At 44.4% G+C, this 26,705-nt stretch overlaps 1 protein-coding gene across 1 annotated transcript in view; it reads right to left on the minus strand.

Annotated features, from left to right (window-relative positions):
* Positions 1–26,705, minus strand: part of LOC124714657 (esterase FE4-like) — a 197,372-nt gene that overhangs the window by 39,125 nt on the left and 131,542 nt on the right. The window contains exon 8 of the mRNA XM_047243044.1: positions 16,347–16,528. Coding sequence (XP_047099000.1) covers positions 16,347–16,528 — 182 coding nt within the window. The remainder of the gene's footprint in view (positions 1–16,346; positions 16,529–26,705) is intronic.

Here is a 26,705-nt window from a genome sequence, read left to right on the forward strand (position 1 = left end):
CTGCAGACTTTTCATTTAATTGGAAACAGTCCCTTATTGTTTAAAGTTTCATCATTTAAATATGAAGTTAAGTTTGCTTGAGATACTAACGTTAGTTTCCACTCACAAATACCTCGTCCCTAAGGTTTGTGTTACCTGCATGTTGTACATGCTTATATACCTCTCCGCGTACAAAATCTCATAACCTTACATCCCCTTGCACTGTGGGCGTGTGGTAGTACCTTCACCACTAGCAATGCTTTCCAGAAAAGTGAATTGTGTGTACGCAATTTAAATGCATTTACCCTCAGGTGTCCATTTCTCCGACTAAAATTAAAGCGAAGCTATATATAATTCATCCTATCAACGGAACAACTGCCACAATAAATTCTAGCTAACTCTATTTTCGTCTTTTCTGTAACACTTTAAAGTTTAAGGATTCGAACTTTTAAGAAGATAATGACCTTACCAGAATTTGCACCTGGAATCTTACAATCTGTTGTCACAGTTCATGACTGCAGTGACAATGAACGCTGGCACATTTCAGAGGTTAAGCTCATCTTAATTTATGAAAATGTATTTCACATGAATCTGATTGTCGACAATATAGATATAAGTTACAGACCTACTTGCAACACGTTCTCCTGTTCCTTAGTTTTGAGCAAGTTCAATGACGCTGCCGCGAGCAGAGAAGACAATGCCCACTCTTGCACATATCGCTGCTCCAAACATATCAGCGCGTCAGCTTTCGAAAGGTTTCCCTATAGGCGTTCACAGAATTCCCTTCCATTGTTTCTCAAAAGTTGTAAATGGGCTTTCCCTCACTAAGTAGCTAAAAACCTAGTAACTTCGACTAACACTCCTATAACACAAATGCATCTTCGTCTTAAACCAAATTTATGACGTCACCAGAGTTTCCGCCAGTAACAGAGCGTTTTCGATCACGTATCCAAATCCTGAAATTGAATGATTTTTAAACTTTAATTGCGAAAAAACAGGTTTTTTGTGATAAAACTGACCGGAAATGCTATTTGGAGGAACTACTTGACTGAGCAGCAGTGGTTCCGGTCACGAAAACGCAACGACCAAGAGAGCGTTGTGCTGACTGTCATCTCTCTTCACGCACGCATCCAGTGACGTATATTGACTGAGGACAACACGGCGGTGCCGTTGGGCATTCCGAGGCCTGTTCAGACAGAGTTTTTAGATAGCCTTTACACATGAACCGAATGTCTTTGGGTTTTGTGTGAGGTCTTTCGATAAGACTGTGCTACGATAGTCGTTAATGACTTCATGAATTCCCATTTTGACAGACAAATGCGTTTCATTCAGGATCTCTCCAGCTATAAGCCTGCACTTTGTTTCACACTTATTGTGCATTAATCACAATTCATTCAGAACAACGTTTCATATACGAGGGTCACTCCAACAGAAATGCACGCTACTTTCTTTAAAAATCCATCTTTTATTCTACATGTTTGAAAGTTTTACAGTGTGTAGATACATCCTTTAGCAACAATATTTTCATTTCTCCACATAATTTCATCTGTCTCAACTGCCTTAAGCCATCTTGGAACCAGCGCCTGTATACCTGCGGGGTAAAATTCTGGACCGACCTGTTGGAGCCACTGTTTGGCAGCGTGTACAAGGGAGTCATCATCTTCAAACCTTGTTCCACGAAGAGAGTCTTTCAGTTTCCCAAAGAGATGATAGTCACTTGGAGCCAGGTCAGGACTGTGAGGCGGGTGTTTCAGTGTTGTCCATCCGAGTTTTGTGATCGCTTCCATGTTTTTTGACTGACATGTGGCCGTGCATTGTCGTGCAACAGCAAAACATCCTGCTTTTGCCGATGTGGTCGAAAACGACTCAGTCGAGCTTGAAGTTTCTTCAGTGTCATCACATATGCATCAGAATTTATGGTGGTTCCACTTGGCATGATGTCCACAAGCAAGAGTCCTTCGGAATCGAAAAACACCGCAGGCATAACTTTTCCAGCAGAAGGTGCGCTTTTGATATTTTTTTCTGAGGTGAATTTGCATGATGCCACTCCATGATTGCCTCTTCGTCTCTGGTGAAAAATGGTGGAACCATGTTTCATCACCTGTCACAATTCTTCCAAGAAATTCATCTCCACCATTCTCGTACTGTTCCAAAAGTTCGGTGCGTACCGTTTTTCTAGTTTCTTTGTGAGCCACTGTCAACATCCTGGGAACCCACCTGGCACAAACCCTTTTTAACGCCAACACTTTCAGTATTCTGCAAACACTTCCTTCCCCTATCCCAACGTAGCTTGACAACTCGCTCACTGTGATGCGTCTTTCAGCAGTCACCAATTCGTTAACTCTGAACATTGTCTGGAGTGTGTGCAGATCGAGGCCTGCCGCTGTGAGGACAATCCTCAATACTGCCGTGCCCACTTTCATCACGTAAGCTGCTTGCCCACCGACTAACTGTACTGCGATCGACAGCAGCATCTCCATACATCTTTTTCAACCTCTTGTGGATGTTTCCCACTGTCTCGTTTTCACACCACAGGAATTCTATGACAGCACGTTACTTCTGGCGAACGTCAAGTGTAGGAGCCATCTTGAAGACATGCTGTGAGGCACCACTGACGGGAACAGGTTGAGCTAAGTTTGAAAACAAGCGAGAAGGATGTATGTACATACCGTAAAACGTTCACACATGCAGAATGAAAACCGTATTTTTACAAAAATAGTGTCCATTTCTTTTGTCGTAGTTTCACGGTGACAAACGTAGCTAAATGACTTTTTGTTACAGTTTTCGGCATATATCTGACACTTTCAACGAAAGAAGAGCTTGACAAAGGCAAAATTCTTAATTTCTGTGCAAGACAGTTCTCCAGAATCTTTCATATATCAAGTGAGACTAAATCTGTGTTCATTCTTTCATAAAATAACACGTAATTCCCTGATCATCAAGTAGTTTGACAAGAAACCCAACCTACAAAGAGATGTACATCAGTTGTATAAACGATGTGCAGATTATAATATAAACATCTAAATTGAAAAATCCAAATGACATTTAGTATAAAACATCGGTAGGATCACAAACTCTTCTAAATAAACCTCTTTAACAAGATTCACTCCAAACATTTCCGAGGCTGCGTCATATAAGCTGGAAAGTAAGAAAAATCTTATATAGCAAAACATAAAAAGGGAGTAGATTTTACAAAGTATGACAGTTTCAAGATTACTCTACGCTTTTTAATAGCGGACCGTTCACAATGCCAGCAAGAACAAAATTCAAGCAGAAGAAATAAGAAGATGCAGTTTCTCAGATAAAACTCAAATAACACAACAAAAGAACTAAGTGTGAAGTCAGTGCTAAAACGTAACTCAGTAAGTAAATTACTTTGACTGTAACATGTTCAAATAAAATTCGTGGAAAATTATGGTCTGTTGTCCCGTCGATGACGAAGTCATTACAGGAAGACTACAAGCTCGCATTGTACACGGCTGAGGAAGGATGAAGCGGTGTCCATTTCAAAGACTCCATACGTCACTCACTGTACAGTAAAACGAGTAAATACTGGACAAGGGGATAGAAACAGCACTGTATTTCTCTTCTTACGTTAGTATCACTGAATACAAGCTGTTACGCGCACGCTTTGCCGTTTACAACTTACGTACTGTCAAGCAGATTCTAACATAAATTGTTGTACTTTGAAGTTGAGATTTTGGAGTTAGCAGTTTTCAGTGCAGTATACAATAACAGTTAGTTATCTTTATGCGAATATTTACGTCATTGTACTACCAGAGAAGTAAGTGCTAAGCGTAATCTTCTTATACTTTACTTATTTAAACATTAAGAAGAAATGTGAATGTAGTTTGTCAGCGTTTCTCAAGTGCACTAACTTCCAACAAACTATTTACAGATATCTACATACGTTTAGGGGGCACATCAGATAATACCACCGACTCATAAAAGGATGTTCTTCTGAGGTGTATTTACGGTCTCAAAATCTTGAAAAAGCGGTTTCTACTGTTGTTGTTGTTGTGGTCTTCAGTCCTGAGACTGGTTTGATGCAGCTCTCCATGCTACTCTATCCTGTGCAAGCTTCTTCATCTCCCAGTACCTACTGCAACCCACATCCTTCTGAATCTGCTTGGTGTATTCATCTCTTGGTCTCCCTCTAGCATTTTTACCCTCCACACTGCCCTCCAATGCTAAATTTGTGATCCCCTGATGCCTTAGAACATGTCCTACCAACCGGTCCCTTCTTCTTGCCAAGTTGTGCCACAAACTCCTGTTCTCCCCAATTCTATTCAATACCTCCTCATTAGTTATGTGATCTACCCATCTAATCTTCAGCATTCATCTGTAGCACCACATTTCGAAAGCTTCTATTCTCTTCTTGTCTAAACCATTTATCGTCCATGTTTCACTTCCATACATGGCTACACTAGATACAAATACTTCCTGTCACTTAAATCTATACTCGATGTTAACAAATTTCTCTTCTTCAGAAACGCTTTCCTTGCCATTGCTAGTCTACATTTCATATTCTCTCTACTTCGACCATCATCAGTTATTTTGCCCCCCAAATAGCAAAACTTCTTTACTACTTTAAGTGTCTCATTTCCTAATCTAATTCCCTCAGCATCACCTGACTTAATTCGACTACATTCCATTATCCTCGTTTTGCTTTTGTTGATGTTCATCTTATATCCTCCTTTCAAGATACTATCCATTCCGTTCAACTGCTCTTCCAAGTCCTTTGCCGTCTCTGACAGAATTACAATGTCATTGGCAAACCTCAAAGTTTTTATTTCTTCTCTATGGGTTTTAATACCTACACCAAATTTTCCTTTCGTGTTCTTTACTGCTTGCTAAATATACAGATTGAATAGCATCGGGGAGAGGCTACAACCCTGTCTCCCTCCCTTCCAACCACTGCTTCCCTTTCGTGCCATCGACTCTTATAACTGCCATCTGATTGCTGTACAAATTGCAAATAGCCTTTCGCTCCCTGTATCTTACCCCTGCCATCTTTAGAATTTGAAAGAGAGTATTCCAGTCAACATTGTCAAAAGCTTTCTCTAAGTCTACAAATGCTAGAAACGTAGGTTTGCCTTTCCTTAATCTTTCTTCTAAGATAAGTCGTAAGGTCAGTATTGCCTCACGTGTTCCAACATTTCTACGGAATCCAAACTGATCTTCCCCGAGGTCGGCTTATACCAGTTTTTCCATCCGTCTGTGAAGAATTCGCGTTAGTATTTTGCGGCTGTGACTTATTAAGATCAGGAAAAACTGTTGTATAGAAAGTCATCAAGGAAATGTAACACATCACGTTCAACAACAGAGAATAAAGTACAGTGGAATTAATTCCGTTTGACATCCTCAGAAAATCGCTTGATGGATAAAATTCTCAAAACAATTCTTTGGATGCTTAACCTTAGAGCTTTGAAGAAATACTACAGTACGTTCGATTAGGAGCAAAAAATAAAACAAATGCCCAACGAAAGCGAAAATTATATGTTGCTCCAGGAAAATCCATTTTGGGCATTGATATGAGCAGCAGAGGTAATGTTGAATCAGTGCCTGAAATACCTGTGAATAATGATTTAATACCCAGTGGTGAAGAAAGGGGCCGAACAAAGGAAGCTATTCTAGAAATGAAGGCTTTGTTCTTGTTGATTATCCACACATGATTGGAAGGGCGCAACTACATCGGCAGTTTATCAAATCCACAATCATAGCTGCAGCCATCACCTCTATTTCTGGAATTATCCAGGCAGCTTTACAGCATGCCTGAACAGCATTCCACACTCTAAAATACGTTCTACGTTCTCCATTTTTAAACTCTGAATGACACCAGTTAGAAAGTGCTTAATCTATTTCGTACTTTTTATTAACTTTAAATCAAATGGCTCTGAGAACAGAAGTGGAATTCAGGTTTCTGCGTCCATATCAAGGCAGAAAATCGGTGTTCATTTTTCATGAGATTCCAGATGATGCAGACAAACACCAAACTAAGAGTGTTGTCGACTCTTAGAGAAGAAAAAGGAGGAAGTTTTATTCACTGGCAACGATTTATGGTATGAGTGGGTTGTCATCATTAATTAAATATTTTCTATATATGTGTACCATTTTTTTCTAAATATGAGTCAAATATTTTGTAACGATATGTAAATCATTTTCTAAAGATGTAAAAAAATTTCAAATCATGCATCTTTTTTAAAAAGATACATTGTGTTCGAAATTACCCGATTAGAGAGAGAAATATGGAATATTGGATGTTAATCAATGAACTTCCCAAATTACCCTATCATTCGGGGCAGCATCGGACAGTTTTATTTGCTACGATCTAATTACTTCAACATTATTTTTAGTACATGTACTTTCATCATATTATTCTCCAGTGTCATCACAAATATCTTGCGCTTTTTGACACATGAATTTAATAGTCCTTCCAAAGCTAAAGAATATTAAAATTCGTTCCGGTAGTACCCCATCTTACGGCAAATGATGTAGGAAAACCATGTAAATCCTACATTGGCATGGCCAGACAGGCATTTCAATACCATTCAAGTCCACTTCCATAACCACTGCTTCTGATCTTGGTAACATGTACGAGGGGACTTCAAATGCGAGTTACACATTATTATGGTAGACCAAGTAACTTTTATTGAAAGCTACATTGTAGTTGAGAGTGGCACAGGCACATGACAATATTTTTCAACATAGTCACCAAGTCTCTGCAAGCAGCGGTCGAACCGTTCTACCAATCGTTCAATTCCTCGACGACAGAAATCTGATCCTGGTCACAGAGTCCTTCGAGAACTGTTGTGTGAAGGTCCTCAGCGTTGGGAAATCCTTTTCCTCCCACATGTTCTTTCAGCTTGCCGAAATGGTGGAAATCACATGGTGCAAGATCTGGACTTCCCGATCACAATCGTCCACGTCTTTGTCGACTTGATCAAATTGTTGGCAATCATATCATTACGTCTTGACGTGACATAGAATTTGCTGCATACACGGCCAGAATTTCACGGTGAGTCTGTTCGCAATTAAGACTTTTTGCGCAGAAGGATCGTACAGTCCTGCGTACTTCATATGCGAAATATGTTTCCAGTTGCTGCGCAGTTACATTCGCACACCGTGGTGCACTTCTCTGCACCGCAGCTGAACTGTGCCTGCAGGAGACCCGGAACGTGGACCGACTTTGGAGAATGCGCCACTCCCATTGCGCAGTAGTCTTACGCTCAAATCAAATGGCTCTGAGAACTATGGGACTTAACATCTGAGGTCATCAGTCTCCTAGAACTTAGAAATACTTAAACCTAACTATCAATGCCCGAGGCAGGATTCGAACCTGCGACCGTAGCGGTCGCACGGTTCCAGACTGAAGCGCCTAGAACCGCTCGGCCAGACAGGCCGGCAGTAGTCTTATGCCGGAATTACGCTATCATATTTCTTTGAAAAAGAAAAATATAAATTACTTATGAATGGCTCAGCGTGCAATTCAGAGCTTGCTCAGTAAAGTGGCTTGTGATATTACAAAACAGAATACTCACTTAAGAAATGCTGTATGTGCAGAAGACACGCTCACGGTGACATTGGGATTTCTTGGTGCAGTAGAGAGCTACTCTAGTTCACAATGCAGCATTCGAATGCCACAGTGCACATTAACCAAAATACACTCCTGGAAATGGAAAAAAGAACACATTGACACCGGTGTGTCAGACCCACCATACTTGCTTCGGACACTGCGAGAGGGCTGTACAAGCAATGATCACACGCACGGCACAGCGGACACACCAGGAACCGCGGTGTTGGCCGTCGAATGGCGCTAGCCGCGCAGCATTTGTGCACCGCCGCCGTCAGTGTCAGCCAGTTTGCCGTGGCATACGGAGCTCCATCGCAGTCTTTAACACTGGTAGCATGCCGCGACAGCGTGGACGTCAACCGTATGTGCAGTTGACGGACTTTGAGCGAGGGCGTATAGTGGGCATGCGGGAGGCCGGGTGGACGTACCGCCGAATTGCTCAACACGTGGGGCGTGAGGTCTCCACAGTACATCGATGTTGTCGCCAGTGGTCGGCGGAAGGTGCACGTGCCCGTCGACCTGGGACTGGACCGCAGCGACGCACGGATGCACGCCAAGACCGTAGGATCCTACGCAGTGCCGTAGAGGACCGCACCGCCACTTCCCAGCAAATTAGGGACACTGTTGCTCCTGGGGTATCGGCGAGGACCATTCGCAACCGTCTCCATGAAGCTGGGCTACGGTACCGCACACCGTTAGGCCGTCTTCCGCTCACGCCCCAACATCGTGCAGCCCGCCTCCAGTGGTGTCGCGACAGGCGTGAATGGAGGGACGAATGGAGACGTGTCGTCTTCAGCGATGAGAGTCGCTTCTGCCTTGGTGCCAATGATGGTCGTATGCGTGTTTGGTGCCGTGCAGGTGAGCGCCACAATCAGGACTGCATACGACCGAGGCACACAGGGCCAACACCCGGCATCATGGTGTGGGGAGCGATCTCCTCCACTGACCGTACACCACTGGTGATCGTCGAGGGGACACTGAATAATGCACGGTACATCCAAACCGTCATCGAACCCATCGTTCTACCATTCCTAGACCGGCAAGGGAACTTGCTGTTCCAACAGGACAATGCACGTCCGCATGTATCCCGTGCCACCCAACGTGCTCTAGAAGGTGTAGGTCAACTACACTGGCCAGCAAGATCTCCGGATCTGTCCCCCATTGAGCATGTTTGGGACTGGATGAAGCGTCGTCTCACGCGGTCTGCACGTCCAGCACGAACGCTGGTCCAACTGAGGCGCCAGGTGGAAATGGCATGGCAAGCCGTTCCACAGGACTACATCCAGCATCTCTACGATCGTCTCCATGGGAGAATAGCAGCCTGCATTGCTGCGAAAGGTGGATATACACTGTACTAGTGCCGACATTGTGCATGCTCTGTTGCCTGTGTCTATGTGCCTGTGGTTCTGTCAGTGTGATCATGTGATGTATCTGACCCCAGGAATGTGTCAATAAAGTTTCCCCTTCCTGGGACAATGAATTCACGGTGTTGTTATTTCAATTTCCAGGAGTGTAATTACAGAAACGTTTGACGCGATTTATAAAGCACTAAAGAAGGAGCATCTGAAAGTAAATAAATGTTTAGTACACTATAAGACTATTTTTATTTCTGAATAATTCAGCTAACTTAATTAGTGTTTCAAGAGCTACAAAGTTAATAAAAAAATACGAAATAGATTAAGCACTTTCTAACTGGTGTCATTCAGAGTTTAAAAATGGAGAACGTAGAACGTATTTGAAAGTGTGGAATGCTGCTCAGGCATGCTGTAAAGCTGCCTGGATAATTCCAGAAATAGAGGTGATGGCTGCAGCTATGATTGTGGATTTGAAGTCGCCTGCAGCGTATTTCACTTGCCATCACCACACGATCAAGTGGTTCAAATGGCTCAGAGCACTATGGGACTAAACATCTGAGGTCATCAGTCCCCCAGAACTTAAACTTAACTAACCTAAGGACATCACACACATCCATGCCCGAGGCAGGATTCGAACCTGCGACCGTAGCGTTCGCGCGGTTCCAGACTGTAGCGCCTAGAACAGCTCGGCCACTCCGGCCGGTACCACACGATCAATTGCATGTATTGTGCCCCTTGTTCACCCCCCACCCCAGTCGAAGCAACGTTATTGAAAAGAGTCGAAGGAACACACCAATCTTGGAAGCCCTGTTTACAACCACTCTGCCGAGACGTCAGATGGCTGTAGCGATGCCAAGCTCCAAACGATTACGTTCCACATTCCAGTAAATCGAAGACGAACGACTTTTACGGCAAATCTATCGGGAGGCTCTAGACTTATTCTTATTTCTTTGACGAAAGGCGAGATTTGGCAAAGTTCGCTATTAGACTGTCAAATTTCTTTGACATAAATATTTGGCAGATCAGCTTTAACTAAGAAATATGATAGTGTAATACCGACCTTAGCGCGGGACAAGACATGTTGCTTACTTTCTGAAATCCCTTCATAGAAATGGTTGAGGGAGGAATTCTGCTAGAGGGAAAAACAGCATATCGAGGAGAGATTTTGGCGGTTCATGCAAACGATAGAATTACTCTTCAAACCCGAAGAGGTTGGGAGCGTAGTGCTGGAGGCACGGCGCAACGTCTCTAACATGGCTCGGAATTACAGAAATTGAAAGATATTTTAACCTAGTATACTTTTTAGCTGCTTGTGCGCCGGCCTATGCACGCGGATGAGCCTGTGGACTGTCTGCCAGCACGGAATAACCATTACGTAAAGGTGCACATTCACATTATAGTTGTATCTGTTGTCAACAAAAACCCGACAGTATTTTTGAGTTTTCAATAGTCGGTATACCATGGAAGTTGAGAAAGACAAGCCAGAAAGGGAAAGATACTGAAAAAAAAAAGAAAACTGAAAGTTGACCAGGACAGTTGCCACTTTGCCTGATATTGCTTATACCTCAGCCACTGGGGCTACGCACTGCCCTACTTAAAAAGAATAGCTTGATGTAATCATATGGCCGAGCCGCGCACGTCTGCTTTCATGAGCCGCAGTTAGTGCGCTGCAAATACACTACTGGCCATTAAAATTGCTATACCACGAAGATGACGAGCGACAGACGCGAAATTTAACCGACATGAAGATGATGCTGTGATATGCAAATGATTAGCTTTTCAGAGCATTCACACAAGGATGGCGCCGGTGGCGACACCTACAAGTGCTGACATGAGGAAAGTTTCTAACCGATTTCTCATACACAAACAGCAGTTGACCGGCGTTGCCTGGTGAAACGTTGTTGTGATGCCTCGTGTATGGAGGAGAAATGCGTACCATCACATTTCCGACTTTGATAAAGGTCGGATTGTAGCCTATCGCGATTGCGGTTTATCGTATCGCGACATTGCTGATCGCGTTGGTCGAGATCCAATGACTGTTAGCAGAATATGGAATCAGGAGGGTAATATGGAACGCCCTGCTGGATCCCAACGACGTCGTATCATTAGCTGTCGAGATGCCAGGCATGTTATCCGCATGGCTGTAACGGATCGTACAGCCACGTCTCGATTCCGAGTCAACAGATTGGGACGTTTGCAAGACGACAACCAGCTGCACGAACAGTTCGACGACATTTGGAGCAGCATGGACTATCAGCTCGGAGACCATGGCCGCGGTTACCCTTGACGCTGCATCACAGACAGGAGCGCCTGCGATGGTGTACTCAACGACGAACCTGGGTGCATGAATGGCAGAACGTCATCTTTCGAATGAATCCAGGTTCTGTTTACAGCATCGTGATGGTCACATCCGTGTTTGGCGACATAGCAGTGAACGCACATTGGAAGCGTATATTCGTCATCGCCATACTGGCGTATTACCCGGCATGATGGTATGGGGTGCCATTGGTTACGCGTCTCGGTCACCTCTTGTTCTCATTGACGGCACTTTGAACAGTCGACGTTACATTTCAGATGTGTTACGACCCGTGGCTTTACCCCTCATTCGATCCCTGCGAAAACCCCACATTTCAGCAGGATAATGCACGACCGCATGTTGCAAGTCCTGAACGGGCCTTTCTGGATACAGAAAATGCTCGCCTGCTGCCCTAGCCAGCACATTCTCCAGATCTATGACCAACTGAAAACGTCTGGTCAATGGTGGCCGAGCAACTGGCTCGTCACAATACGCCAGTTACTACCTTTGATGAACTGTGGTATCGTGTTAGAAGCTGCATGGGCAGCTGTACCTATACACGCCATCCAAGCTCTGTTTGACTCAATGCCCAGGCGTATCAAGGCCGTTATTACGGCCAGAGGTGGTTGTTTTGGGTTCTGATTTCTCAGGATCTATGCACCCAAATTGCGTGAAAATGTTATCACATGTCAGTTCTAGTATAATATATTTGTCCAATAAATACCCGTTTATCAACTGTATTTCTTCTTGGTGTAGCAATTATAATGGCCAGTAGTGTAATAACCTTCAGCTGTAATCCTGCATCAGATAGTCAACGCACTGGCTAGAATTGCGAATTAATAAAATACATAGAAATTCAAATTAAAAGTTAAACGATTATTTTCGTAACATGGGTTCTGTTCTAACGTCTGTAATTGATATAGACGACAGAGAATTATGTTTAATAATGTTTATTCTAGATAGGAAACATCAAATAAACGGGAAGTGATCCTACGGTATTCAGTTAAAATGTAGACAGAAAATATCCTTGTCAAATGCAGTATAGTTACGTTGAGGGCGTTACGACAATGGAAGCAAAGTTCTCAGGCTAAATAGCCATCAAAGACTCACGAAAACTAAGTCCATTTCGTGATCACAATATACGAAAGAATCAACAGCTCAAAATAGTTCAGAGCTAAACATGATGATTCACAAATTAACACTCGCGATCCGCCCTGAGACCTGGGCCCGCTGGCATTCAGCTTTACAACAAATTCGTCTCTCCTCAATACCAGGCTTAGGTGGACGAATAACTCCCCCACATAATCGTAACTTTGCACAGTCTAGCCCAGTTATTCCCATTTAACCTGCCATTTCTACACTCCTGGAAATTGAAATAAGAACACCGTGAATTCATTGTCCCAGGAAGGGGAAACTTTATTGACACATTCCTGGGGTCAGATACATCACATGATCACACTGACAGAACCACAGGCACATAGACACAGGCAACAGAGCATGCACAATGTCGGCACTAGTACAGTGTATATCCACCTTTCGCAGCAATGCAGGCTGCTATTCTCCCATGGAGACGATCGTAGAGATGCTGGATGTAGTCCTGTGGAACGGCTTGCCATGCCATTTCCACCTGGCGCCTCAGTTGGACCAGCGCTCGTGCTGGACGTGCAGACCGCGTGAGACGACGCTTCATCCAGTCCCAAACATGCTCAATGGGGGACAGATCCGGAGATTTTGCTGGCCAGGGTAGTTGACTTACACCTTCTAGAGCACGTTGGGTGGCACGGGATACATGCGGACGTGCATTGTCCTGTTGGAACAGCAAGTTCCCTTGCCGGTCTAGGAATGGTAGAACGATGGGTTCGATGACGGTTTGGATGTACCGTGCACTATTCAGTGTCCCCTCGACGATCACCAGTGGTGTACGGCCAGTGTAGGAGATCGCTCCCCACACCATGATGCCGGGTGTTGGCCCTGTGTGCCTCGGTCGTATGCAGTCCTGATTGTGGCGCTCACCTGCACGGCGCCAAACACGCATACGACCATCATTGGCACCAAAGCAGAAGCGACTCTCATCGCTGAAGACGACACGTCTCCATTCGTCCCTCCATTCACGCCTGTCGCGACACCACTGGAGGCGGGCTGCACGATGTTGGGGCGTGAGCGGAAAACGGCCTAACGGTGTGCGGGACCGTAGCCCAGCTTCATGGAGACGGTTGCGAATGGTCCTCGCCGATACCCCAGGGGCAACAGTGTCCCTAATTTGCTGGGAAGTGGCGGTGCGGTCCCCTACGGCACTGCGTCGGATCCTACGGTCTTGGCGTGCATCCGTGCGTCGCTGCGGTCCGGTCCCAGGTCGACGGGCACGTGCACCTTCCGCCGACCACTGGCGACAACATCGATGTACTGTGGAGACCTCACGCCCCACGTGTTGAGCAATTCGGCGGTACGTCCACCCGGCCTCCCGCATGCCCACTATACGCCCTCGCTCAAAGTCCGTCAACTGCACATACGGTTCACGTCCACGCTGTTGCGGCATGCTACCAGTGTTAAAGACTGCGATGGAGCTCCGTATGCCACGGCAAACTGGCTGACACTGACGGCGGTGGTGCACAAATGCTGCGCAGCTAGCGCCATTCGACGGCCAACACCGCGGTTCCTGGTGTGTCCGCTGTGCCGTGCGTGTGATCATTGCTTGTACAGCCCTCTCGCAGTGTCCGGAGCAAGTATGGTGGGTCTGACACACCGGTGTCAATGTGTTCTTTTTTCCATTTCCAGGAGTGTAAATTCACTGTGAAATATTACTTTTAGTAAAGGACTTAGGTTTCTTGTAAATTTCAGTAAGATTCTATCTTTCGTGAGTACGTTTGTTTGAATACATGTAAGTTTCTTTTTTTGTACTCAAGAACCATATAACAATATAACACAAAAGTACTTCCAAGGAAATCAGCGATAAAGAGAATCAGCCTGTGGCTGAAAAAAAAAGTCTCTTGTCTTTTTGAGCGCAGCTTTTTGTGTTTTTTAAGTGGCTTTTGGCCGGACGGCCTTAGCGAGCAGACACGTATCGGGTAAATCCATCAAACAAAAAGCCGTGCCCAGTTCTTGGGAAAAAGCACGCGTCATACCTGTCTACAAGAAAGACAGAAGTGATCCACAAAACTACCGTCCAGTGTCCTTAACATCGATTTGTTGTAGAAAGCTTAAAACATATTCTGAGCTCAAATATAATGAAGTATCTTGAACACAATGACCTCCTCAATGCCACCCAGCATGGACTATGGAAACATCTATCATGTGAAACTCAACTCACACTTTCCTAACGTGACATACTGAAAGCTTCGAATCAAGGCAGTCAGGTATACGCAACATTTCTTGATTTCCGAAAAGTATTTGACTCAGTACCACGTCTCCGCTTATTGTCAAAAGTATGATCATTGGGGTATCAAGTGAAATTTTTGACTGGATTGAGGACTTTATGGTAGGGAAGATACAGGATGTTATATTGGATGGAGAGTCATCATCAGATGTAGAAGTAAGTTCAGGTATGCCCCAGGGAAGTGTGTTGGGACCTTGGCTGTTCATGTTGTATATTCAAGACTAGCTGTAAAATCAGGCGTTTTGCAGATGATGCATTTATCTATAATGACGTACCATCTGGTAGAAACTGCACAAATATTCAGTCGGATCGAAATAAGGTTTCAAAGAGGTGCAGAAATTGGCAAGTTGCTTTAAATGTTCAGAAATGTAAAATTTTGCACTTTACAAAACGAAAAACCGTAGTGTCCTGTGACCATAATATCGAGTCATTGTTGAATTAGCCAACTCATACAAATACCTGGGTGTAACACTTTGTATGGATATGAAATGGAATGGTCACATAGGCTCAGTTCTGGGTAAAGCAGGTGGTAGACTTCGGGTTATTGGTACAATACTAGGGAAGTGCTGTTAGTTTGCAGAGGAGACTGCTTACAAACCACTCGTGCAGCCGGTTCTACTATATTGCTCAAGTGTGTGTGACTCGTACCAAACAGGGCTAACAGGGAATATTGAACGCATACAGAGAAGGACAGCGCGAATGATCACAGGTTTGTTTGATCTATGGGGGACTGCCACTGAGGCATTGAAGAAATTGAATTGGAAGACTCTTGAAGATAGATGTAAACAATTCCTAAAAAGTTTATTGACGTAGTTTCCAGAAACAGCTTTAAATGACTATTGTAGGAATATACTACAATCCGCTCATATAAGGACCATGTGGATAAGATCAGAATAATTACTGCACGCACAGAGCCTTCAATTAATCATTCTTCCCGCACCCCATACTTGAATGGAACGGGAAGAAAGCCCGTTAACTGGTACAATAGACCGTACCCTCTGCCACGCACCTCACAGCAGTTTGCAGAATATAGATGTAGATGTGCTTAGAATTAAATGTGAAACAGGCTTGAATAACGTTGTGTTATTATTCTTACCACAAGTCCTCCTAGTTCGGTTATTTACGTATTTGCGTGCAAATTAAGATAGTTTGAGATATCTTCGGCTGACATAACGGAGTCGGCAGAGTACTGTGAAGGGACGTAATGGTAGAACGCATATTGCATTTAGTTATTAATTTGATATTGCGCTTAGTAAATTGCAGGCCTGAGATTCAATGTCGATCATTTTAGTGTGTCTTATGCTTGCTACGTGCAAGAAATTGTTGAGAATGATTCGGTCATTGTCTCTGGTCAGTGATTCTGTCGGACTTCAATCTTGTCAGATACAGTCTCCACTAAGTAATACTGACGGATGCTGGGTCTCAAAAATCAGCTCAGGTATTTGATATCAACACATCTGCAACTTCTGCTGAGCATCTTAAGTGATCATACCACGCACAATAGCGGTGCGTCATTAAGACCACATTCCCACTATCTAAATGATGCGCTACGCTCCCTCTTACGATGATATTTGCATTATTGTTGAAGGAATTCTTTTATATCAAGTTCTATGAAATTAAACTTATTACCATATTCTTGAATATTAGATGCAATCCAAGAAATAACTAAATTTCTATAGGAGAGTAACACGTCAGGTGGTAGATAAGTGGTTGTACACTACTGCCGAGTTTATCGCTGAAGTTAACAAGGAGTATCTGGTGCACACTTACAGCAACTGTTGTGTAGTTATCCTGCAGCGTTATGGTTGAATTCCCGTAGTAGAACTGTCTCACTTCTTTCGCTCCCTCTTCTCTCTCTTCTTCGGTTGGAAGACGCAGATCAGGTGCTACGTACAGATCGAAGTTCTGGTCCAGATCAGCTACCTGTTCTGCCGTCGATAACTCACCATTTGCTGCACAGCAGTAATATAGAAAATTTTAGGCACATTTGAATGGAAGTTCCATACAGTTCATGCCAAAGTAGTACAAAAATAAAGGCTGGCTAAAGCTACAATTAAAGTGTGTCCCAATAAGAAAGCACAATTTCATTTTTGAATAAAACATATTAGTTTCTCGAAAACTGCAAATATTTTTATTTTCAGGTCTTCGGTATACAATCTGGCTAACAGTGGAAATTAATACCTTGTTGCCAAACTGACACACTTTCTATAACATTTTTAATGACATTTTCGATTCCAAAAATGTGATGCTCTGTTTGGTTCACTTAGGAATCATTCTTGGTTTGTTCGCACGAACACTCGACTTCACGTAAGCCCACAGGTAATATCTATATAATGTCATGTCGCACGTTCTTGGTGGCCAATTCTGGTCTCCATGACGTGAAGTGACACTAATCTGAAATTTCTCCTGCCGCAATGAGCGTGATTCGTGCGGAGAGAGACAGGTGCCAGCACCTTGTTGGAAACACTTGTCTTCAACGTCCAACCCCTATATGTGGGGAGCAAAGAATCTCATTTATCATATTGTGACAGCGTAAGCCATTTGACATTAAGGCCGTACCGCCGACTTGGAGAGATTGGGCCGTGCCAAAGGCACAGGGCCTGAGGAGATGGAAAACTTGACCGGAAAAACAAACAACAAAGGAAGACAGTTAAAGAATTAACCGGGATAGATACGTAAGTTTTCCCACCCCCCGTCTTCCTTCTGTTTCCTCGGCCAAGACTGTACACGCACGCTGTTGTCACAGAGTCATTTCAGCCAAGCAGCTTCAGAAGAAAACAACTAGTATCGAACGTCGCTAACCTGTTTTATGTGGCAACAGTGCTCTTGGTTCACACAGTTGCCCCTACACTGCTCGCTCATGTTCAGAATGGAGTTGTTCTCGGTTTGCAAGCCATGTCTATTCAAATAAAATTCTAGAGCTTTCGATGACTATATCACCTCATCCCTTTCTCCTATCTACTCCTATTCCTCGAACATATCTGCATCCTCTACACCTCCCACTGCCTTGATCCCCCACATCCCCTGGTTGCTCCTCTCCTCTCGAACCCCCACCCTCTGCCGCTCCTTCACTGTTGTGTCCCCCCTACCCTCCACCTCTACACCCTTCATCTCCTTTTCCAAGGTGTCTTCCGTCAACTCCCCCTCCTGGATGATGCCGTCTCTCCCTCCATTTATCCCACCTATCAACTCTGATCCTCACCTCCCCCTCCTTTCCTCTATCCTTTCCCCGGGATTCCTCTTCCCCTCCCCCCTTCCATCCTGCTTTTTCCCTGCCTACCCTCTCTCTGCCTCCCCCTCCCCCTCCGAGTCATTTTGCATTCCCCTCCTCTGCCTTTCCCCACTCCCTCTCGTGTCTGTCCAGCCCCCTCCGCCCCTCTTAAGAGTCATCGTCCTCCGTCGGCGCCTTCCCCCCTCTCCCCACTTCGTTTTTCCTCTCCTTCCCCCTTTTTCTTTCCCACCATGTCTCCAGGTTCCCCCCCCCCCCCACCCCCCCCCCGCTCCCCGTCTGCTCTCTGCTGTGGTGTGTCATATTTGTGCCAACTTTTTAGTGGGGTGTTCAAGTGAATGTTCAGTGTTATGCGTCTTTCCAAAGTATTGTGAACAGAAATCATGCTGTCACTGGGTGCGATTTTCATATCTCTTGCAAACAGAAACCAGACTGTCACCGTGTTTTTTAATTGTCTGTCTATTTTTTTACCTGTCTGCTTCTTGTGTATTTTATTAGCATCATCAACCCTTTCTTTTATGATTTAAGTTCCACAATTCTCGGCCATTTTACCATTTTAGTCACCGATTTCATCGCCTGCTTTTATTATTTATTATCTTCATTTTTTTTAAACAAATTCTGTAGGCTGAAGAGCAGCGTACTAAGCTGCTGCCAGCCCGCCCCCTTTGGGGGGAATCGAAACTCAATAAAGGAAAAAAAAAATCACTATCTCCACCTTCGTCCTCAGGAGTAAACCTACTGACTGCCAGGGCTGGTGCGATGTTCCGCTTATGTGCTCACGATTACGCCCGCTGGCACCAATCAGAGAAGGCCAAAACAACGCGAGTTGGGCAGCTCTTAGTAGCTCCGGCCTGTCGCGGGACCTAGTGACGTCCGGTGGCTCCACGTTTGAAACTGCATCTCCTGCCTTCCTACAAGCATTAAGCATTCTTCGCTGATTCCTTTCAATATACAAAGACCGCCCCCACTCCCAACTCAGTGTGTACCTCTGGTCTCTGTTAATACTGTTGCTGTTCATTCTAATCTCAACCGCCTCTTTTATAACAGGACCTCAGTAAGTTGCCGCATGAGCCAGGAGTCTCGTGTTCTCAAACTGTATCTTGTGTCCCTTCTCCTGGCAGTGCTCAGCACTGGCCGACTTTTCAAGCTCCCTTTGCTTAGTATGTATGACTCTTGTGCTTGGTACAGCGCTGTACAGTTGTGCTAATATTCTGACCTAAATACATGCTGCCGCGCTCGCAAGGGACAGCATACGCACAGGGCACATGGAGAGCTATGTCGTCTTTAACAGGACGCAGCATATCTCTTATCTTGGAGGCGAGCGGAAGCTGGGCTCAGTCCAATTCTCTGCAGTACACGTGCTAACTTGCTGCTTGTTGCCCCTCAGTACGGCAGGAAAGCCGCCTCCTTAGCTTCTTCTGCCGATTCATAAGGCGTCCTTCTTTGGTGGCACCTGAAAGCGTTTGCAGTGTCTCTCTAGCTATAACTATGACCTCTGAAAACGTGTCTGAAGTGCTGCAACACAGATTGTAGGTGGTCGTCATCCTAAATGACTATTTCTCTGTGAATTGGCATGTTCAGGGCCGCTTTCTTGTGTACTGTGTGATTAAAACTATCCGGATTCAAATTTCGACCAGTGTGCGTCGGTTCCCTGTTCCTTGCGCGTGCGGCAGCATCTATATAGGTCAGACATCTCGCGCAGTTGCAGAGCGTTGTACTGAGAACCAGGGACATACATATTAAACAAACGAGCTTGCCTGGAATACGGTCAAAAATTGCAATTTGAAAACACAAGAGTCTTGGCTCATACGTCTACTTACTGGGATTCCGTTATAAAAGAGATAGCTGAAATTAGAATGATCAGCAACAGTTTCAACAGAGTTCAGGCGTACACACTGAGAAGGGAGTGAGAGCGGGCTTTGCATGACAAAAGAAAGCAACAACGGATGCTTAACGCTTGTAGGAAGGTGGGAGCCACAGTTTCGAACCTGGGCGTCCACCCCTCGCGCCAAATGATGTCACTCGGTCCCACGGCGGACCGAAGCTGCTATGAGCTGCCCAACTCACCTTCTGCGCAGGCACCGTTTTGGCCCTCTCTGATTGGTGCCAGCGGCCATAATCATAGCTGTATAAGCGGAACATCGTGCCAGTGCCGGCACAGCAAGGGCTGGAGACCTTTAACTCGCAGTGACTTACTTGCTAGAAGCTACTCTTCTAGATTCAGAACCAGTTAGCCAAAACTTCTATGTTATCGCATCGGTCTGTCACCGCCGCTGCACACCCGTCGTCAGCAGTGTTTACAAAATCATCGCTGAGAGGTCAGCTTCTTCCGTCACGGAGGCCCTCTATCTCTATCGCCGGATTGATATACGATGGCCAAAGCTTCAGAAGAGGACTTCGCCCGGAACTGCTGCCCAAAAAATACAGCCGCAATCTACACAACGCCGCCTGCTACCTGGACAACAACATGGGCAACAACAACCTGTCAAAAGTCCACTGGACCTGTTAACAAGAGTCCAGCGCCACCTACAGCGCCACTGACTCCGCAGACCGCAGCATCATCTCCATCACCACCAGCTCTCCCAGCACCAGCCACATCATCGCTAGCAGCGTCGTCAGTCGCAGTACAATAAGCAACAGTAGCAGCCACACTATCACCGGAGTAGCCCCGAGACCACCAGCTACGAGCACCAGCTACAATGTATACTCCGACACCAGCAGGTAAACATTTCCTGCCCTCTGTCATCCCCCAGCCTCCCTCCCACACCCAGCGAAATCTTATAAACAAAACTAACAAAAGGTCGAATACCAATGATCATCCTGGTGGAACCAAAAGGATCCAGTGAACTTTACCAGATACTGACAGCATGCAGGTCGAACTCATTCTAGAACAGCAACACCTGGTACATTCCTCTTTCTTTTTTGCTCAGCAGGTGTGACCCAAAATTTCTCAATTTAAAGACACTTCTAAATCACATTCAGCGCTACATACGAGCAATGCAAATACAGCAAATCGTGCCTAGGAAATATTCCATCATCATTAAAAAACACTTCTCATTCACATTCATCCCTCCTCCAACTTATTCCATCTTTTGAAGGAAATGCTACCACTACAATACTTACAAATCCTCCGCCTAAACAATCGCAACCTCCACGCTGAACCCCCACATTTAAATCAGTGGTCAAAAAGGTCAACTTAAATTACACTGACAAAGAGACGAAAGTGAACTCAACTCGCAACTGGGAATCAATGTGTGCAAGGCACTCTGCATTCAGTGTGTTAATGGACCACGCTTCCTAGTACCAGCTTCTCAGAATCAAATGACATCAATAAAATATGGGGCCTTGATTAACCGCAGGACGCTTCCTGTAGAAGCATCTCGATCCACTACACTAGCCTACAGATTTCAGCGATGCCTCCAATACAATGGAGATCTGACAGAACACGGCAGGAACGCACTCCACCTGTCGTCATTGCAAGCAAAACCACTTTCACAAACAATCCCCGAACCCAAACTCCCCTCCTCCCTGCAACATCTGTGACCAACCTCATCCCACCTACTCCGACAAATGCAAATCCAAGCTCTCTCCCAAAAAGCCTGAACTCACCATCCACAAGCGCACAACTGATCAACTACTCCTCACAAACAACTCCCTCTGTCCTCCACCCACCGTTTAAGATATAACCAGTTTCACAACATTAATCCGCAAAACATCTATCCTTTTGAAAAGACCCTCATCCATTTCAATACTTATGTCACATATTCCAAAATCAAGCCCATTTCACTTTTGATCGTCTGGAAACACTAGCAAAACCTACCCTTCCAACTCCTTGTTTTACTGAAAATGTTGTAGCAGACGTACAACATCCTCTATCGAAATATCCATTCCCTTCACTCTAATGAACATCTTCTTATCCATAACCTCCTACAACAAGAACTCTATGCTCTCCTCCTCAATGTAAGCTTTCTCCAACCCCACCATTCCATCTGTATGTCTCCTTACATCTTACATCACACTGATAATCTGAAATATTTCCTCTATTCCCCAACCGCTTCTCAATTATCCAACTGAGCACCTTACCCCCGCCAATTCTTAAAACTGACAGTAACTCTTGCTACTATCTACATCCATGCTAATCATCCCATCCCTTACGATTTCCAGACAAATTTAGACCAACCCCCATAATAATCACAGCCAATCTTAAACTTCAGTCCTGCAGAACTGAGAAAAACATAGGTGGTGTGAGTTTGTCAGCATCCTCATTGGCCACAATATCCATTTCCCTGTCCACACCCATTGTGATGCATGTACCACCCCCAGTACCATTTTTGCATCCCCATCTTCTTGAGGTGCACTGCAGTAGAAGTCCTAGATCCAACTGGGAGTAATCACCAACCTGTCCTCCTTCAGATCTCATACAGTGTACCCAACCCAACTCACACCACTCCTAATAATCCATCCTGAGGTATCCAGGATTATTCCTGTGCAGAGTGGAATGCATACTGTGCCCAAATCCATAGCTTAATCGAAAGCCATGATTCCAGCCTCCAAAATCCTGATGGCATCCAAAGTGAGGTTGACTTCGTACAATATGCCTTCTTGGATGCCATTTCCAACCATATCCAACTCTGAATTCACTATTAAGACTGTCTTCCTCTTGCTCCCTGTGCTCATGTGCTCTTGCCCTGCGCCAAGAATCTCTTCGCACCTACAGAGAATTCCTTCGTACTCATGACCGAGGCATGCTCACACGCCACTGACGGCTCCAGCAACATGTTTGCAGTTATTTACAAGCCATGTGACTTTGGGACTGGCACATGACATGCACTAACTAAAAGAAACACCTAGAAACTCTGATAAGTCTTGGAAAGCCTTCCATGGACTCTACAGAAACAACCCCACTCCCACCTATCCATCCTACATAACAAAAGACCGCTTCCAGACAATCTCACCAAAGCCAGCCACTTTGCATCCTACATAACAAAAGACCGCTTCCAGACAATCTCACCAAAGCCAGCCACTTTGCATCCTACATGGAAGGCACATTTACCATACCAACACAAGATCCTAACTTTGATTACACGATGGACTCTTACATGTATGAACATGCCAATGAAACCACCCCATCTCTCACACTAAACTTCCAGTACTTACACAACACTCCACAAATAGGACTAAACACACCAACAACAGCTGATGACATTACACAAAAACTCGCTAAAAAGCGAAACACTGCACCTGACCACGTTAAAATTACCTACCGCCTCCTCAAGGAATGTCCCAGACCTTATCACGAAATCCTTTACAATACCATACTGAACACAGATTATTACCCAGAGCAGTGGAAAATGTCTGAAGTCATCCTCCTCCTGAAACCTGATAAACCATCTTCACAGACTACATCATATCAACCGATCAGCCTCACATCAGTTTTCAGCAAAATCTTTGAGACTATTCTTACCCCCCAAATCCATCAGCTTCTTGTGATCCACCTACCCATTGCCATTATCCAATATGGCTTTTGTCCCAACTATTCCACTGATGACCGACTTCCTTACCTTACCCAACTAATCTCCCATCAACTGAATAAATGAAAGTCCGCCATATTTGTCACCCTTGATATCCGAAAATCCTTTGACCGGGTATGTGATACTGGACTACTCTTCAAACTACAAACCTATGCACTCCCAGTTAAGTATATCTGCATTACAGCATCCTTCCTTCAACACCATCCTACATACATCACAATCAACCATGCCTGTCCCACATCTTTTACCCTGCTGCAGGTGTACCTCAAGGCTCGGTCCTCTCACCCATCCTTTACATCCTGTACACTGCAGACATTCCCAAGCTGCCACCCCCAAGTACCTCCTGCAATATGCCAATGACATCACCTACCTTCAACTCTCTCATGCCTCCCTCCAAGGCCACTTGAATCTCCTAGTCAACTGGTGTAATGTATGGGAACTTCAAGACAGTCCACAGAAAAGCCTATCCACCATCTTTGGTCACACCACTCAGCATTTCGGTTCTTCAGATTTCCACCTCTCCATCTACAAACAACCTATCCCTCTGACTGATGAAGTAAAGTATTTAGAACTAATGCTCAACAGAAAATTCAAGTGGAATGCACATCTCCTTACCATCCAACACAAAACTTGAAACCGACTAAAACTACTAAAATTACTAACAAGCCGCACATCCTTTTACCATTATCCTCACCTATAAATCCCTCATCCGCGCCATCCTAACATACGTTCACATTGCCTGAATCTCTGCCTCACCTAAATTCTGTGGGTCCTTTGAAATACTGGAAAGACATGCACCTCGCCTCCACCTCATGTTCCACATCTGCCTGCTTTCCCCAACTCGCATCCTGTACCTACTCATCCACTTCCCACACCTTCTTCTGTTCCTAGAGCACCTTCGAATCTGATACATAAATTACAAAACAACCCAGTCCCAGCAACCAATTTTCCACACACTAATCATGAATCCACATACTCTGCTGCGCCACTACATCCATATTCCACTTTCCATGCAACTCCATGCCATATCTATCCTCTTCCATCGGAATTTTAACTAACTCCCACTTCCCATCCTGAGATATACCCTTCTTTCCAACCCTAATCACCCACACACCATTGTCCAATTTTCCCCGTCCCCTTTCATCCACTTTTTTGCCTCTTGGTGGCTACCTGCAGTTCTACAGGACCCCATGGTCATACTGCCTTTTAGTGACTACCCGCAGTTCTACAGGACCCCATGGTCATACTGACCATTCCACCTTCATCATGACAATATTTTTCGAGTGTCACCTCACAACATCACCATTACACCATGGCAACACTTACCTTCATGAGTGACTGTATTTTAGCCATAATATAAAATCATCAAATGAGTTTTAAAAACCCTCAGTATTGCTATCTATGTATACTTCACAAATTCTCATTTGTTGTTACTTGTTTTTATCTAAAAATTTTAACTTTTTTTACATAATCATCTCTCATTGTCAGCTTTTATATATTTTAACTTTTTAAATACGCTTTTTGTAACCTTTGTCTGAAGAGCAGCTATGTCTGCTGCCAGCCTGCCCCCTATGTGGGTAACTGAAATAACAATTTAAAAAAAAGTCTCGGCAGTCAGTAGTTTTACTCCTGATGATGATGGTGGAGACGGCCATTAGTGGACTAGAGCAATGCACTTTGTAAGCACACATATGAAGATGCTGGTGAACTACACGATGCAGTGCTGATCGAGGTACATCAGGTTGCCTAAATGCTTGACGAATTGACTTACGTGGGCTTCTGAGAAACGTTTGATATCCTCCACTGTCTCTTCTGAAACTCCATAACATAAATCACCAGGATGTTTCATAACACTTCCTGTTGCCAGAAACTTCCTGTATCATTCCTTAATTGTTTTCACATCAGGTGGATCATGTTGATACACATGACGATAATTTCTTTGCACAGTAATCAGCGATTTTGTTTCTGCAAACCACACTACTGCTTGTGCGCACTGCTGTGGAGTTGTCATTTTTGGTTCATGCAAGCATGCTGCACTCTGGCGACAATGCTTGGCACTTCTGACACGGGAATATAAATTCTTTGAGATGCTCTACAATGTGGTGCATTTGTCATTGTCATACTACTGAGGTTTCTCTCTCCTGGGTCCTTAAAATCAGGGAGATTTGAATGGGACACCCTGTACTATGGCTCAGATTTTCAAGAATAGTTGACAGAGCACTTGATAGATATTTGCATAGTAGAACAGTTCATGATGGGAGGTACCCTCTGTAGAATACAATCTCTGTAAAGAAACTGCCAAAGAAACAGAAACTATTACACAATAGGTATACAACAAAGAATGGGGCTGTAGATTCAGAGATGCTAAATAAAACAAATTTGGCTGTGAAGGTGCAATGAGTGAAGTATTCAACAGTTAGTTTAGCAGAACGTTATCGAGGAATCTCTCACAAAACCCAAAGGAATTCTAGTCATCTGTAAAGACTGTTAGTGGTTCTAAAGTCCATGAAGTCATGGACGTGAAAAATAAATTGAAATTGAGGCTAGGCAATCAAAAGCAGAAGACTGAACTTGGTTTTCAAAAGTTCTTTTACAAACGGTAAACCAGGGGTATTGCTCCAATGTTATTTTATTGCCATTGTAAAGATGAGTGATAATGATAGAATGTTTGTGGTTTTGAGAAAAACTGAAACTGCTACAATTGAACAAAGCTCTAGGGTGTTATGCAGTCCCTATGAGATTCTACGAGTATTTTGAATTTGCAGCTGAGTCAATCCCTCTTTCAATTATAATAATATACCGTAGATACTTCAAAAAAACAACAGTGCCTAGTAACTGGGACAAAACAATGGCAACACCCGTCTACAAGAAGGGTAGCAGAAGCGATCCAAAAAACCTTAGGCTCTTGTCCTTGATAAACATTTGTCGTAGTATCTTAGAGTCTATTTTGAACTCAAAAGTCACTGCAGGAATGAATGTCACACTCGCAGACCCTACCAGCACCAAAACAACACAAAGAGAGCTCTATCAGCATGAAACTGCAAGGCAAGCTGGAATTCCAAAGTTGCTCGTCAGTGACACAAATGTCTATAACAGGAAAGCTACCGACGCCCTAAACTCTGGACTATAGAGCAATGGAAGAAACCCATTTGGTCGGATGAGTCTCGTTCCACATTGTTTCCAACTTCTGGTCAATTTAACGTCCTGAGAGTGAAATATGGCGGGGGGTCGGTGATGACTTGGGCAACCATATCGAGGTAATCCACGGGCCCCATGATTAATCTGTAAGGACGCATTACTGCCAAGGAATATGTGACTATAGTGGGTGAGCAGGTACAGCCCCTGGTACAATGTTTGTTCCCCAATGTT

Source organism: Schistocerca piceifrons, chromosome 1, assembly GCF_021461385.2.
Source record: "Schistocerca piceifrons isolate TAMUIC-IGC-003096 chromosome 1, iqSchPice1.1, whole genome shotgun sequence".
Classification (NCBI taxonomy): domain Eukaryota; kingdom Metazoa; phylum Arthropoda; class Insecta; order Orthoptera; family Acrididae; genus Schistocerca; species Schistocerca piceifrons.